General features: G+C 40.5%; 2 protein-coding genes across 4 annotated transcripts in view; one reads left to right on the top strand and one right to left on the bottom strand.

Annotated features, from left to right (window-relative positions):
- gulp1a (GULP PTB domain containing engulfment adaptor 1a) overlaps window positions 1-7213 on the top strand; it is a 97703-nt gene extending 90490 nt beyond the window's left edge. For 2 of the 3 annotated variants that reach the window (XM_085374411.1, XM_085374412.1), the window contains 7 exons: window positions 1178-1276; window positions 1396-1533; window positions 1727-1843; window positions 3216-3302; window positions 4498-4636; window positions 4734-4828; window positions 6621-7213. In XM_085374411.1, coding sequence (XP_085230537.1) covers window positions 1178-1276; window positions 1396-1533; window positions 1727-1843; window positions 3216-3302; window positions 4498-4636; window positions 4734-4828; window positions 6621-6692 — 747 coding nt within the window. In that variant the 3' untranslated portion in view covers window positions 6693-7213. Of the gene's footprint in view, window positions 1-1177; window positions 1277-1395; window positions 1534-1726; window positions 1844-3215; window positions 3303-4052; window positions 4284-4497; window positions 4637-4733; window positions 4829-6620 lie in introns of all 3 variants that reach the window. The other variant, XM_085374413.1, reaches the window with a different exon arrangement.
- Window positions 7214-9697: 2484 nt separating this feature from the next.
- Window positions 9698-12486, bottom strand: part of col5a2a (collagen, type V, alpha 2a) — a 42127-nt gene continuing 39338 nt past the window's right edge. The window contains exons 52-54 of the mRNA XM_085375150.1: window positions 11907-12088; window positions 11568-11810; window positions 9698-11223 (exon numbers count right to left, since the gene is read on the bottom strand). Of these exons, the coding sequence (XP_085231276.1) occupies window positions 11077-11223; window positions 11568-11810; window positions 11907-12088 (572 nt within the window). The 3' untranslated portion in view covers window positions 9698-11076. The remainder of the gene's footprint in view (window positions 11224-11567; window positions 11811-11906; window positions 12089-12486) is intronic.

The raw sequence follows: 12486 nt of genomic DNA, 5'->3' as shown, positions 1-12486 counted from the left end.
TCCGCATGCATCAGTGAGCCTAAGGCGCCATAACCCACACATAGCCCTCACAACTGGCTTCTGGTAAAGTCGCTGTGTTTCTGTTACAGCCATTTTCTGTGTCCAACATGTCAGCTTCAAGACATGACAGTTAACTTTCTGTCTAATATATCCCACACCTTGACAGGTGCCATTGTAACAAGGCCATCAGTGTCATTCACCTGTCAATGGTTTTAATGCTGTTGCAGTTTGTAGATTTTGGATTGGTCAGATTCTCCCGACAAACAAGTGTCAGAATCTTGTGCTCTGTACTCTATCTTGAGATAAAAAAAAGGAGTTGTCATATTATCAGCTTCTTTGCATGTCTTCTCAACTGACAGCATACACTCCCGTTTAATTTCATTGGTTGTTGTCCTCAACTCGCTGCCAAGTTCACTTTGTATTTATAACACTTGGCAACAAAATGAAGAAAGACTTAAACAGTTTTTTGGCAGAGAACAAAGATGGACCCACTACATGGTTCACACTTTTAATTTCTTCTGTAAAACAGCCAACTTTAATGATTGCATTTCCCCCGATCAAGTCTAATTAGCATTTAAAGATAATATGCTGCACAGAGGTTTGTGTCTACACTGATGAGAACAGCATTCAGTTTTACTGCTGTTTTTTCTTTCTTTTTAAAGCAGCAATAATCATAATCTTTACATGAACAGTGCCTCAAATGACAATGTGTACTGTAAAGGGAATTGTACTCAAAGTATAATCATCTCAGCTCTACTAAATGTTACATCTCTGAAATCTTTGGTTTGGCTTTACTCTTTGATTCAGACTCTTAGCAAACATGGCATGTCCTTTCCTTACAACTGCATCTGTCATGCCACCAGCATAAGACACCTCGCTAATGTCAATAGCTCTTGCTTTAATATTTAGCAGCTAAAGTGAAATGTGGTCTCAGATATACTTAGAGAACAAAACAGAACAAGTGTTTACGTTTGTACTTTGAGCAGAAATATGACAAACAGTGCCAACACATTCATCGTATCTAAATTTTTGAGCTGGTTGCAGCTTTAAATGCAGAAATCCAGGATATGGTAAAAATGTCTTACCATGCTTTTACTGTAGCTGTATTTGTGTGTCATGTGGCATACTTTCTTATATGCTAATTGCACTTTTATCATACTAATTTTTCCTCTTGCAGTTTCAGAGGCACATCAAAAAGTCGGAGGGACAGAAGATCCCGAAAGTGGAACTTCAGATCTCCATTTATGGCGTGAAGATACTAGATCCCAAGACAAAAGTGAGTCCAGAAAGGATATAGGCAACTGTATATGACAACTGTGATTATACGGAAAATAAAAACTGTGAAGTCATCTCTCATATGCAGAGTAAATAATAAATGCTTTATTTTCCCCCCAGGATGTGCAGCATAACTGTCAGTTACACAGAATATCCTTCTGCGCAGATGACAAAACCGATAAAAGGATATTTACTTTTATCTGCAAAGACTCAGAGTCCAACAAACACCTCTGCTACGTCTTTGACAGTGAAAAATGTGTAAGTCTCTGCCGCTTCAACAAGCTTGCTTGTTTCCTTGGATACAAATGTGAAATACATGAGTCAGATTGCTGAAAAATAAGGTATTTTGACATCTCACAGTTAACCTTTCACGATCAGCTTAAGTGAAAACTACAGCTGTACTCACATTTATTTAGTGTTTGAGCCAGTCTTTGTTTCCTATGTGCTTCAGGCAGAAGAGATAACTTTAACTATCGGCCAAGCCTTTGATTTGGCCTACAAGAAGTTCTTGGAGTCTGGAGGCAAAGACGTGGAAACCAGGAAACAGATTGGAACTCTGCAGAAACGAGTGCGTCTCACATCCAGCTCACGGAGCTCGTTCGCTCACACACACACACTCTGACAGCGTGTACCACCGTGCAGATGCATTGATGTTTTTATTAATTAATGCGGAGCTTGTTTCTATTGATTGTCTTAAATCATCCAGTGTGGACGATTAAGCTGTGCTGATAAAAGGAAAAAAACTGTTAATGAATATTAATGACGCAGACTTCTGTTGTAACAGAGCCAGCCTGTAATCAAATTATTGTACGCCCAGCTGAAAACACGGAGCCGTCCCATGGGAAGTGTTTAAAATTGGATTTGTTCAGATATTCATATAAATTTGATCAAATTGGGGACGTGATGTTTTAGCTAAACACCAGCCTCACGTGTACTTTAACCTCAGTTGGAGGACGGTGGTTAAGCAGACGTGTATTCAAGTGTGTTAAACAGTACAGCCAACTCAGCAGTTTATGAACATGTACACAGACATGCAGACACAGAGCCATGTTAAAAGTTTAGTGATTATTGAGTTCAAATTGTTCAGCATGAATAAACATCTGCTGATAAAGACCTTGTGATAGAAGCAAAGGTCCAGAAATAGCTATTGAGCAGAGCTTGGCAAGGATCTACCGTTTATTTTGATTTAATCCCAAAATCACTTCTGCTGCCCCCTGCTGGTAATACTCAGCAAAGCAGCATGTGTGTTCTAATACAGCGGTCCCCAACCTCCGGGCCTCGGACCGGTACCGGTCCCTGAGTCGTTTGATACCGGGCTGCGAGACTTGAGGCTCAGGTGTGAAATGTATGGTTTTCAGGGTTCCCATTTGAGTAACATTTGTTAAACACTATGTAACCTTACAGGAAACAACTAAACTAGTGTTTTTGTTGGCTGTTTTAAAGGTGTTTATAATTAACTTTCATTTTTGCATATTTTGTCGATAATTTTAGTTATGACATCATGGCAGATTTCTGTGTATTTTGTTGATATGCACTGAAGTTAGCTTGCTAACTAGCCATTGCTATCCTATACCTTTGTGGCTTAAAGCTGTGTGGAGTTGGTTACTTATCAACTTGTCTGATGAGTTCACAGACGTCATAGGTTTTTCTTGATTATTATAATCTCAATGTTTCAGCAAAGTCTCAGGAAAGATTTGTTGAATATCAGTATCTCATTGTTGACGCGACAGCTTAATTACTTAATAATAGTTAGTTTTTAGCAGTGTGCTAAAGTACAGTGTTTTGTCATTTGTGTCGAATTCTGTTAAAAAAAAGACATGTGAGCAGTTCGAACGTGACTCTGTATCATAAGCAAATTACACAAATTGCACTTTGACATCAAATATTTTTCTGCACTCTGCTGCTGCCCTGTGTCCTGATTCTGTTTGTATCTTTTGCAGATTCAAGAACTGGAAACGGAAAACTCCGAACTAAAGAAACAACTGCAAGAGCTTGAAGAACAGCTGATGATAGCACACGTACCTTCAGTAAGAACAAACTGCGTAGCATGCCAAACTTCAGTTTAGAAAAGTAGATTTTACAGAAGAAAATGAGACCTTAGACTTTGATTTCTGTCCTTTTCAACAGCAGTTACTGTAGCCACGGGGAACAATAGAGTGACTGCATTACAATATCCAATATCTGCAATATCCATCTAAAACTACCTGAAGTGTCTGTTATACCAGACAAAGCAACGCCACTAGAATCAGCTGAATTGTTGAGTTGTACAAAACTGCTTTTGTTCCTTTTGAGATGTTTAATTCAAAGACTTTCATTATGTACGAAACAGCTGACTAATGTAATAGCACTCTTTAATAACATAATCTGTGATTCAAGCATTCTGAATGAGCCAGAAGTGCACAACCTAAACCGTCGTTTAATTCTAAAAGATTCCTGATTTAAACTTAAATTTAAACTGTTGAGTTTTAAAAGTACTTTTAAGGACAGCTGGCTTTGCTGATTGTGTTTGTGCGATTAAATGCACGACTCCGGTTTGGAATGACCAGGCCTATCTGGAGGCAGGCAGCAGGGGTCTGTATCTGAAGCAAAGCAATTACACACCTGATTGGTCTGATGAGGAATGCGATACATTCAGCATCTAATTGGGGCAAATGCCAGCACTTGTGACAGCCTCCTGAGAATGCAATTACCCACAGCTCCCCTATTCTACAACACTGAATAATATTGTCTCTGTCTCTCTCTTTCTGGTCATTTCCTGTCTGCGATCTTTTTCTCAGCCGCTGCACATAAACGCAGCTAATGAAGCATACATGCTGCAGAGGCCGTCCTCTCTCTTCTGGTGCCACAGCATCAAGTCGCTCTCCTGTCTGGAAATCTCCTCTGTCACTCTCACTCCTATGAGCTCACCGGAGTCCAACCTGTCCACCGGGCTACTAACTCCTCCGCCTGCCAAACCCGCTCTCCTCCCTCCTAAACCCAATGAGGGCTGCAGCATCCCGCGGCCTCGCGTAAACACCCTCCGCTTCTCTTTTTCTGTGCTGTCTCTCTGTCCCTGGAGCCTTGTTATCTCCTGCCTTTGTCTGTGTGGTGCTTGTGCTTCGTCTTCTTCTTCTTCCCTTGCTTTGATGCAAAAAAAAAAAAGAGAGAAAAATAGCTGTGTAGTTTGTGCATGGGTGAACTTACAGGTCTCTGCCGGTGGCTCAACCATTACTTTGTATGCAGGCGGGGAGTATCTCAATGAAGCTGCAGTCGACAGACATTTTTGACATGGTTCCCTTCTCCCCTGTGACACCACTGGTGCCCACACCAGCCAGCAACGGCTGCCCACCCCCTCCACCCACCACATTGCCACCAGATATAAGTAAGTGAAAAACTTATTTGCATTTCGGTGTTTTAACCCCTCCCCCCTCGATGTGCCTCCTTGATCATTACAGTGTTGATCTGCTCTGTGCATGTAGGTAAAGATTTGTTTGGTGCAGAGCCGTTTGATCCGTTCACCTGCGGGGCAGCTGACTTCCCTCCAGACATCCAGTCAAAGCTGGATGAGATGCAGGTGAGCTCATCACTGTGTCTCTTTCAGAAGAATTGCAGGCAGGCTGCTTAAACTGTGAAACTGTTTTCTTCTTTTTATTATCACAACCATTACTTTGAAGATTAAAGATTTTCCCCTTGCTTTCGTAAATAAAGGCTTTGCGCATCACAAGCGACGCCTTAGCTGAACCTAGTAACAGACTCCAGTTGTCTAACCGCAGTGCACACCGCGGTAATTGCCTCCACATCAGTTCCACCATACAGTACACACTTTATTACAATAAATAATGTTTGAGTAGAAAAATGCAGTAGCAATAGAAACAATTTGTGTGGAATTATCTAATGAGGAAAGGTTTAGTGACTCATCAATGGGTAACAGTAGCTCCTTTATTCATTTTAATCAGAAGACACAGAAACACTAATGTGTTCATAAAAGAGTGTGTTAATTAAAAGTGTTTAGTGTATCACTCTGTTTTCCTGCCTGCATGAAAATGTCGTGATATTACAGCAGAGCGAGTTCAAGCAATTGTTGTTGTGGTTGGGATGGAGCCATAAATTAATATTGTAGTCAGATCTGTAATATAAAAAAAACCAATGGTGCTTATTAGAAATAAACTTTTGCTTTCTCAAACCTTTGTGGGGATTGCCAAAAACTGAGAGAGCTAAAGGAGCTTGTGTTCAGTCATTTAATCCAAAGCGATAAATCGGGATTTGAATATATGATCTCATGTATAAGATAACAACTTTTTTTTTGTTAAGTGTGTGAATTTATCTTACACCCACTGTAGCAGATTTGTGTTAACAGACAAATGCACGTTCTTGTTAAAGGTCAGTGAGTGCAGAAGTGGAATTAATTGGATCCATCATTTCCTAACAAACTACAAAAGTGATCCTGAAATAGTTTCCTTTAGTCGGTGGTATTTATTCGCAGGGCTTCCTGTCCTGTAATTGGTAATTATTAGAAACACACCTCGCAGCCTTGTTAACAGATGAGACTAATTAAGTGGATTTGTAGCGGTGCTTTTTTTCTGTTTGCAATAGCAGGACATGGGAAAAAAGGGTTTGAAAAGCTGCTGCAGCTTCTGTTTTCGTGCTGTCACACAGTTATCAGTGTAGTTACAACATGTTCACATGAATCTGTAAAAACCGCCTGAAAATGACAACATTTGCTTTAAAAAGTTGTGACTTCAAAACTGCGACATCCAAGGTTCAGTTTGTTAAACACCTGTTGAGCTTTGGCAGCGTGTCGCCAGTAGGAGGCAGCGTTGCTCTGATGTTTCTCTCCTTCCTGTTCTTTCTCTTCTTAATGACTAACAGCTGAACGTATCTCTTTCCCTCTCTCACTCGTAGCGGCAGAGATGGTTCGTAGTCCTTTACCCTCTGCTTGTGCTGTTGTGTTTTCGTCTTGCACGCTCTGAATGCAGCTGCACGCGCTCACATTTGCAGACTGCACCGACGCTGCCAGTGCATCTGTGGCAGCTTCATTAGCTCAGCTTTCTTCATGACTTACTCTGTGTCTTTTTGATTAACAAGAACAAATACGCACTGCTTAAGCTTGAAAATATTTGTTTTGCACATAAACAATGTTGGGGGTGCATGACGGCCTCATTTGCAAAATAAGCTCGACTTACTTTGATCTGCTATAATTGAGTTTTCCTATTAGGATTCATGCCTTGCCGTTTCTGATCTTGTCTAAAATGCATGACCCAGCATGATGCGGTGTCAGTAGCGTTTAGCTTGTCTTTGCCTCTGAGGTTTTTCCAGCGGGCCTGAGTGTCTATAAAAGCGGCCCTGTGTGGCTTCATGTCTTCCAGGAGGGGTTCAAAATGGGACTAACCTTAGAGGGCACCGTCTTCTCTCTGGACCCGCTAGACAGTCGCTGCTGATGCTGAGAAGATGAACCCTTCGAGGTGCACTTTCAACCCGTTTGTATGAAGAAGAAGTGCCAAAATCCACTCCACGGTCGAGTCAAGATGTCACAGTTTTCATCTTGAGGTTTATATGCATTTGCATTTAGATTGGTTTTCGATATTTCAAGGTAAACTCAGATCCATTATAGTAAAGAGCTATTTTTGTAATAAAAAAAAGACAAAAAATGCGTATGGAGGTGTTAGTTTTGAGTACCTTTGCTTGCACAGGAGGAGACAGTTGTAAATAGTGGATATGTTCAATGGTACACTCTGTGGCAGAATTTTCATATGTGTGTATGCACCGTTTGAATTCTGTATTGTCAACACATTCCTGTTTGTATGCCAAACACAAGCTGGCAAGAAAAATAAATGGAATCTATATTGTGACAAAACCTTTGAGCTTTTAACATCGCATATTTTACTCCACATTAATTCATACGTTATGTAGTCGATTAATCCAGCCTGATATTTTCTTTTGTTTTTTTACTTCAGTGACCTTTCCGCTCTTTGTCCTTTGTTCTGTTCAGATTTTGACCAGATTGAGTTGCCATTTCGGTGTTTACCTTTCATTTTCTGCTCTTTTATCTCTGTCCAGCCAGTTCTATTCCTGTTATTTCACTTTTGGTTGAATTGACTTTGCTGTTACAGATATTAAAGAAAATCCTACTATGAAAACTGCTCCTCACTCATTCTTCTGTGTTATATAATTTATATCTGACTTTATTTGTATGTGGCATTTGTTTATGAAACATTTTCTTCAAGTGGCAGAACTATTATAATGCTGTAGGCTCGGCTAAAGCACAATGACGCCCTTGAATTTTTCCGAGTGCCATCACGACATTTTGTGTGCGATTGCCATCAGCTTACAAAAGGGAAACATGAAAAAAAATGGAAGTCCTCTTAGCAATAGGAAGTACAGAGTCCATATGTTTACATGTCACTGCTCTGTTCTGCAATATCAAAGCCTCTTTTAGCCAATATGCTTTTGTGACTTTTAAGTACATATAATGAGCTTTTAAGAGTTAAGATTTAGGTCTGTAACAGCGGTATTGTACATGGTAGCTGCAGTTAGCGTGGTTAGCTTTCTGCAGGGTGTGTAATACTGCTGGACTAATGCAACTAAATATATTGACGTTTTCTCAGGATAGTAAGTTAACATTGATAGCATCTCCTCCTCCATAGAACCAAGCTCATTAATGCTGCTCAGTGAAAGCTTTAACTGATGCAGAAGTTGGGGGTTGTTGTGGAACTGTGCTTAGCTTGCAGGTGTCTCTTCACATTTGCAGTAGAGGTCTTAAAAGCTGATGTAACTTAATCACATTGATTACATGTTGTTCTCGTCTTTTTCACTCACTAATACAGAATGTGTCATTTTGCTAGTTAAAGTGCAAATGCACACTAACAACAAGGATTTGATCCCTGTTTTTCTCTCTTGCTGAAGTCACAGCGGTCACAGACTGTGGCATTACAAAAATGATTTTGACCGTGTGCAATGAACTTACACTCTCAATGCCTTTGATATGGTTGCTTCAAAGACTGGTGTCAGGTCTGTGACCACCTGCAGTTAGTTGTCAGAGATAAGACTGGTGATGCCTTCTGTCTGCTGTCAATTTGCTATTGAATATGGCAATTTCATCCAGTCTGCTTGGGATAGTACGGCAATTAATTATGATAAATTGTGAAATCTACAAATTGCCATCTGCATACACAGAAATTCACATTAATTACTTCTATTAAGAGTCCAGCCAGAAACCTGAATGGGTAGATTTTAAACAGAAGTTCCTCCACAAATAGTGGTGTAGTTGCTGCAGAACAGCATGTTAATTGCAAAAATGACAGAGGTATTTTTGCAACCTTGCCTTTAATCACCTTGCTTTTGCCCAATGATCAGACCCAACAAATATACACCCCCCCCCCCCCCCCCCCCATAAAATTATGACTTATCTTGCATAATTAGGCTGTTGAGTTTCTTTACTCATTTCAGTTATTACCAACAAAATAGTTGCATGTCTAAACATCTGGGAATTACCCAGATGATTTTATTTATTTAGACAGAGATCCCCTCCCCCTATGTTCAGCATAAAGTTACGCCGATAGTTGCCTCGCACCAAGACACCTGTGCAATCGCCTTGCAATCATAAGTGGTCACCCAAAAGGTTGACATTGCACAATGAATGAACCTCTGGGCAAGTAGCTGATCACTCCAACTACTTGAAATTCATCATAAATACAAAAACACTCAATGCAAACACCGAACAACCCAGTATCTCTTCTACTTTTACTCAAGTGTGACTGAGTTTTAACCAAAGAAATATACCACAAATAAAGAAACTTAGTCACTTGAATTTAGCAATAAATGTGTTGTGTCACTTTCTAACACTTTACCCTAAACACCTTTTATGTTCATCATATGTTTTCACCATAAAATGCTTTCTGCATACAAAGTTATCTATTTGTGCCCAGGTAACCTTTTTACTTTTTTTGCCAACCTGTCACGTTCCACTAATCGGAGTCCTTTGCTCCCATTAGTAATATCTCTACCTTGGGAATGGCTCCTTTTGTGTTCAGTCTTTAGCTGCCATATCACTGCTACCTTCTGTGAATGTCCCATGAGCTATAACTATGACATGAGGTGCAATAGCTCAGATTAGGTCCAGTGTCTAAACAGATTTTCCTCATATATAAGATTCACCTTAACCACTGGGGTGCTTAAGCACATCACCACAGGCAGGGAGAGAGTGATTCACTCAGTTGTTGTCCTAATTCTTCAGTTGCTACAGTTGTGCTGTAAAAAAAAAAAAAAAAAAAAAAAAAAAATCACATCTGATTTTCTCTTTTTCTTTTCTCTTAAAACAAAGTTTCAGGTCTCTTGGGGCTGCTATCGTAGACAATTTATAAAGATCCAAAATGAAGTCTACTCAAACAAGAACAGGCAGAGAGAAGTATTTTCAATATTTATTTTCAAAGGAAGAAACGCATCTGCTTCCAGTGTGGAACCCCCCCTCTTCATCCTCTTCCTCCTCCTTCTCCTCCTCTCTGCCTTGGGGGTGTTTGCAGGCAGCCATGCCTTGCATAATTCTAACAAATCTATAATAAATATACTCAAATTCGAACCAAATGGTCACAAGAGAATTAAAAGCACAGTCAAAAAAAAGGAAAGATGTAAAACAAACTGTTCACATTGAAAACTTTGTGTAAAAAGTAAATTAAACTAAATATGAATTTAGGTGCAAAACTGGCCAACGCAAAGAGCCTAACTATACCTGAATCAATATGACAAGAGCTTAGGGGGATTAACAAGCATTTAGTTTAATTTGTTGCATAGCAAAAAATAAAAATAAAAAATACAAAGCAAACAGGCACACTCAGCCGTCTTATTCTATAAAACTGAGTATTAAAAAAAAGGATTTCAAGAGCATATATGTCCAGGATACTTCAAAGGGGGAGCTGACATGCATAAAAATCGAATACTCTGTGCTACCTTTTAACTGTACCATAATTGTATAATTGAAGGGGGGGGGAAAAAGAATTACAAATCACCACACATCACTCACATGACACCTCATTCATCTCCCCATTGTTGACAGAGAGATCTTTATTGGCATCCCCAAACCCTGCCCTGTACCGCGCAGCTGGGAGAAGATCACAACGGTCACACTACTTACAAAACAGCACCTGTGTGAAACAAAAGATTTACATGTAGTGTCATGGTGTTCTCAGTTCCGGTGACGAGGTAGCTAACACTGAGTGACTGACAGTCTTCATGCGTCTTTAATGTTCTACATGGTTGGTACAGAGTTTTGAGTAACTAGATACAGACATCTGTTCATCAGAACTCTCATGAGAAAATACCTGCGCCAGCGAACGCATAAGCGGCTGTATTTGTTTCCTCAATAGCACCACAAAGATGTTTTATATTCAGACAATGAAGTAAAAAAACAAAAAGAAAACAGAGAAGTCTCTAAAAAAATTAGTAGTGGTGGGACATACGTCGTAGTTTCAGTGGAAACGTTCTGGGCTTACGAACAGCAGTCATAATAACAGTTTAAAGCTTCTATGTTCTTTGGCGAAATTAAAGGGTAAGATCTTTGGACCTCGAAAATGCACAAAGCTTGAAGTCAAACATACACAAGACGACAGAGGAATGATTCTGATTTTTTTTTTTTTTTAAACCAATTTTTCATGTAAATTCCAAAACAAATCTTTGCCGTCTTGAACTGGGTCGAAAGGCACAATAAATATCTCGCCACAGGGCCACAACAGTCCTCGGTACTCGTATGTACAACGTGGCTGATCGCATCAGCTGTCAGTTCAACAGTCTCGGGATTCTCCTCGACACTTCCCTTCCCTGCTGACGCCTTTACAAGAAGCACACGGGCCCGATGTCGACGCCGAACTCTTGATCCCGGCCGCCAATGTCCACGGGGGCAATATCCTCAATGGGAAGTCTTGCTGTTTTCTGTGTCCTGTACTCAAACACGGTCTTGCCCCAGTTGCCATTTGCTTGCTGTTAAAGAGATAAAAACACAGGTTCGTCAGTGAACTCTGTGAAGAGAAAGGCTTTCAAATCCTGAAATACATCTAATTCCTCAGTTTGTTCCCTAAGCACACTGTTCATTTTGTGTTCGTGTTCATGCACATACACTCACCTCCTGCTATAAATTAAGCTGAAAAACTCAATTTGTATCAACCCTGATAGAATCTGTTAGAAACTGCTGCCTACTTTCACACCCAGCAGACACCAAGCATCATTATGATTTGACTGATGAAGACCTGTCCAGTATTAACTCACAACTCAATCTTCATTGTCAGGCATGTGTTGAACTACAACAGTTGAAACGCTGGACTTACTGTGCAGGAGTCCTCCACCACTGTGTATCTGAACCGGTTGTTTCCCTCTGCTTTGAGCTCTAGGTCGTTGGAGCCTTTGAGGATCACGGCTTTCTTTAAGTTGCCCGTCTTGTCATCCATGTAGCCCACAGAGTTCTTGCAGTGGTACGTGATGGTCTGGGAAACCTCTTTGGACAGCAGGCGGATGAAGGTCATCTGCACTGCGACGGTGTTTGATGGCTGATCTTTGTTGCCATAAGCAAACTAAAAGCACAAATTTGTACAACATGTTAAGTTCTGGATTGATTTAAAAATGCTCTCACACACACAGACACACACAACTAGTGTGTAGCTGCTCACATGTGTTCCGCTGTTCATGTCGGCTCCAAACCACACAGGCTTGTTCCTGGAGGAGGTCCACCACACTTTACGAGGTATGCTGGATGGGTTGGCAGAGATGCAGGTCTCTCCAGTGTCCATGTTGCAGTGCACTTGAATGGCATCCTCTGCACTGCCTTGGTTTGGATCCACCCAGTACTCACCTACATCACAAAATGGAAGCATTGAAATAAATTGCACTTCCAGAAGTAGGGATATACTAAGTCAGTGTCTACATGAACGGACCCCTGGGGCTAACAATTGGTATTAAAGGCACATATCTGTTTCCTTGAGCACTTAAAGGGTACATACAAGCTCCCAAGCTGTAAATGGTACCATTTACAGCTTGGTATATACCATAGGTATATACCATTTCCTCAAGTTTTTAGGATGACTGTATGCAATTGGCCTCCTTGGAGACAGACCTCTGCTATAAATTCTGGGTGACTTCCTTCCCGAGTTATTGGGTTCTCAAGATTTTCTTAAAACTTGAGGTCACGGAGATTCAAACTGTCCAAGGTTTTAGTAGATGCAACTACAGTATCAATTTGAAAATCCTAAG

The sequence above is a fragment of the Diplotaxodon limnothrissa genome, linkage group LG16 (assembly GCF_057381915.1).
Source record: "Diplotaxodon limnothrissa isolate DT_005_m linkage group LG16, D_limnothrissa_male_GT1.1, whole genome shotgun sequence".
NCBI classification, from domain to species: Eukaryota; Metazoa; Chordata; class Actinopteri; order Cichliformes; family Cichlidae; genus Diplotaxodon; species Diplotaxodon limnothrissa.
Note: the sequence above shows the minus strand (reverse complement) of the source record. Positions and strands in the feature narration are given on the sequence as shown.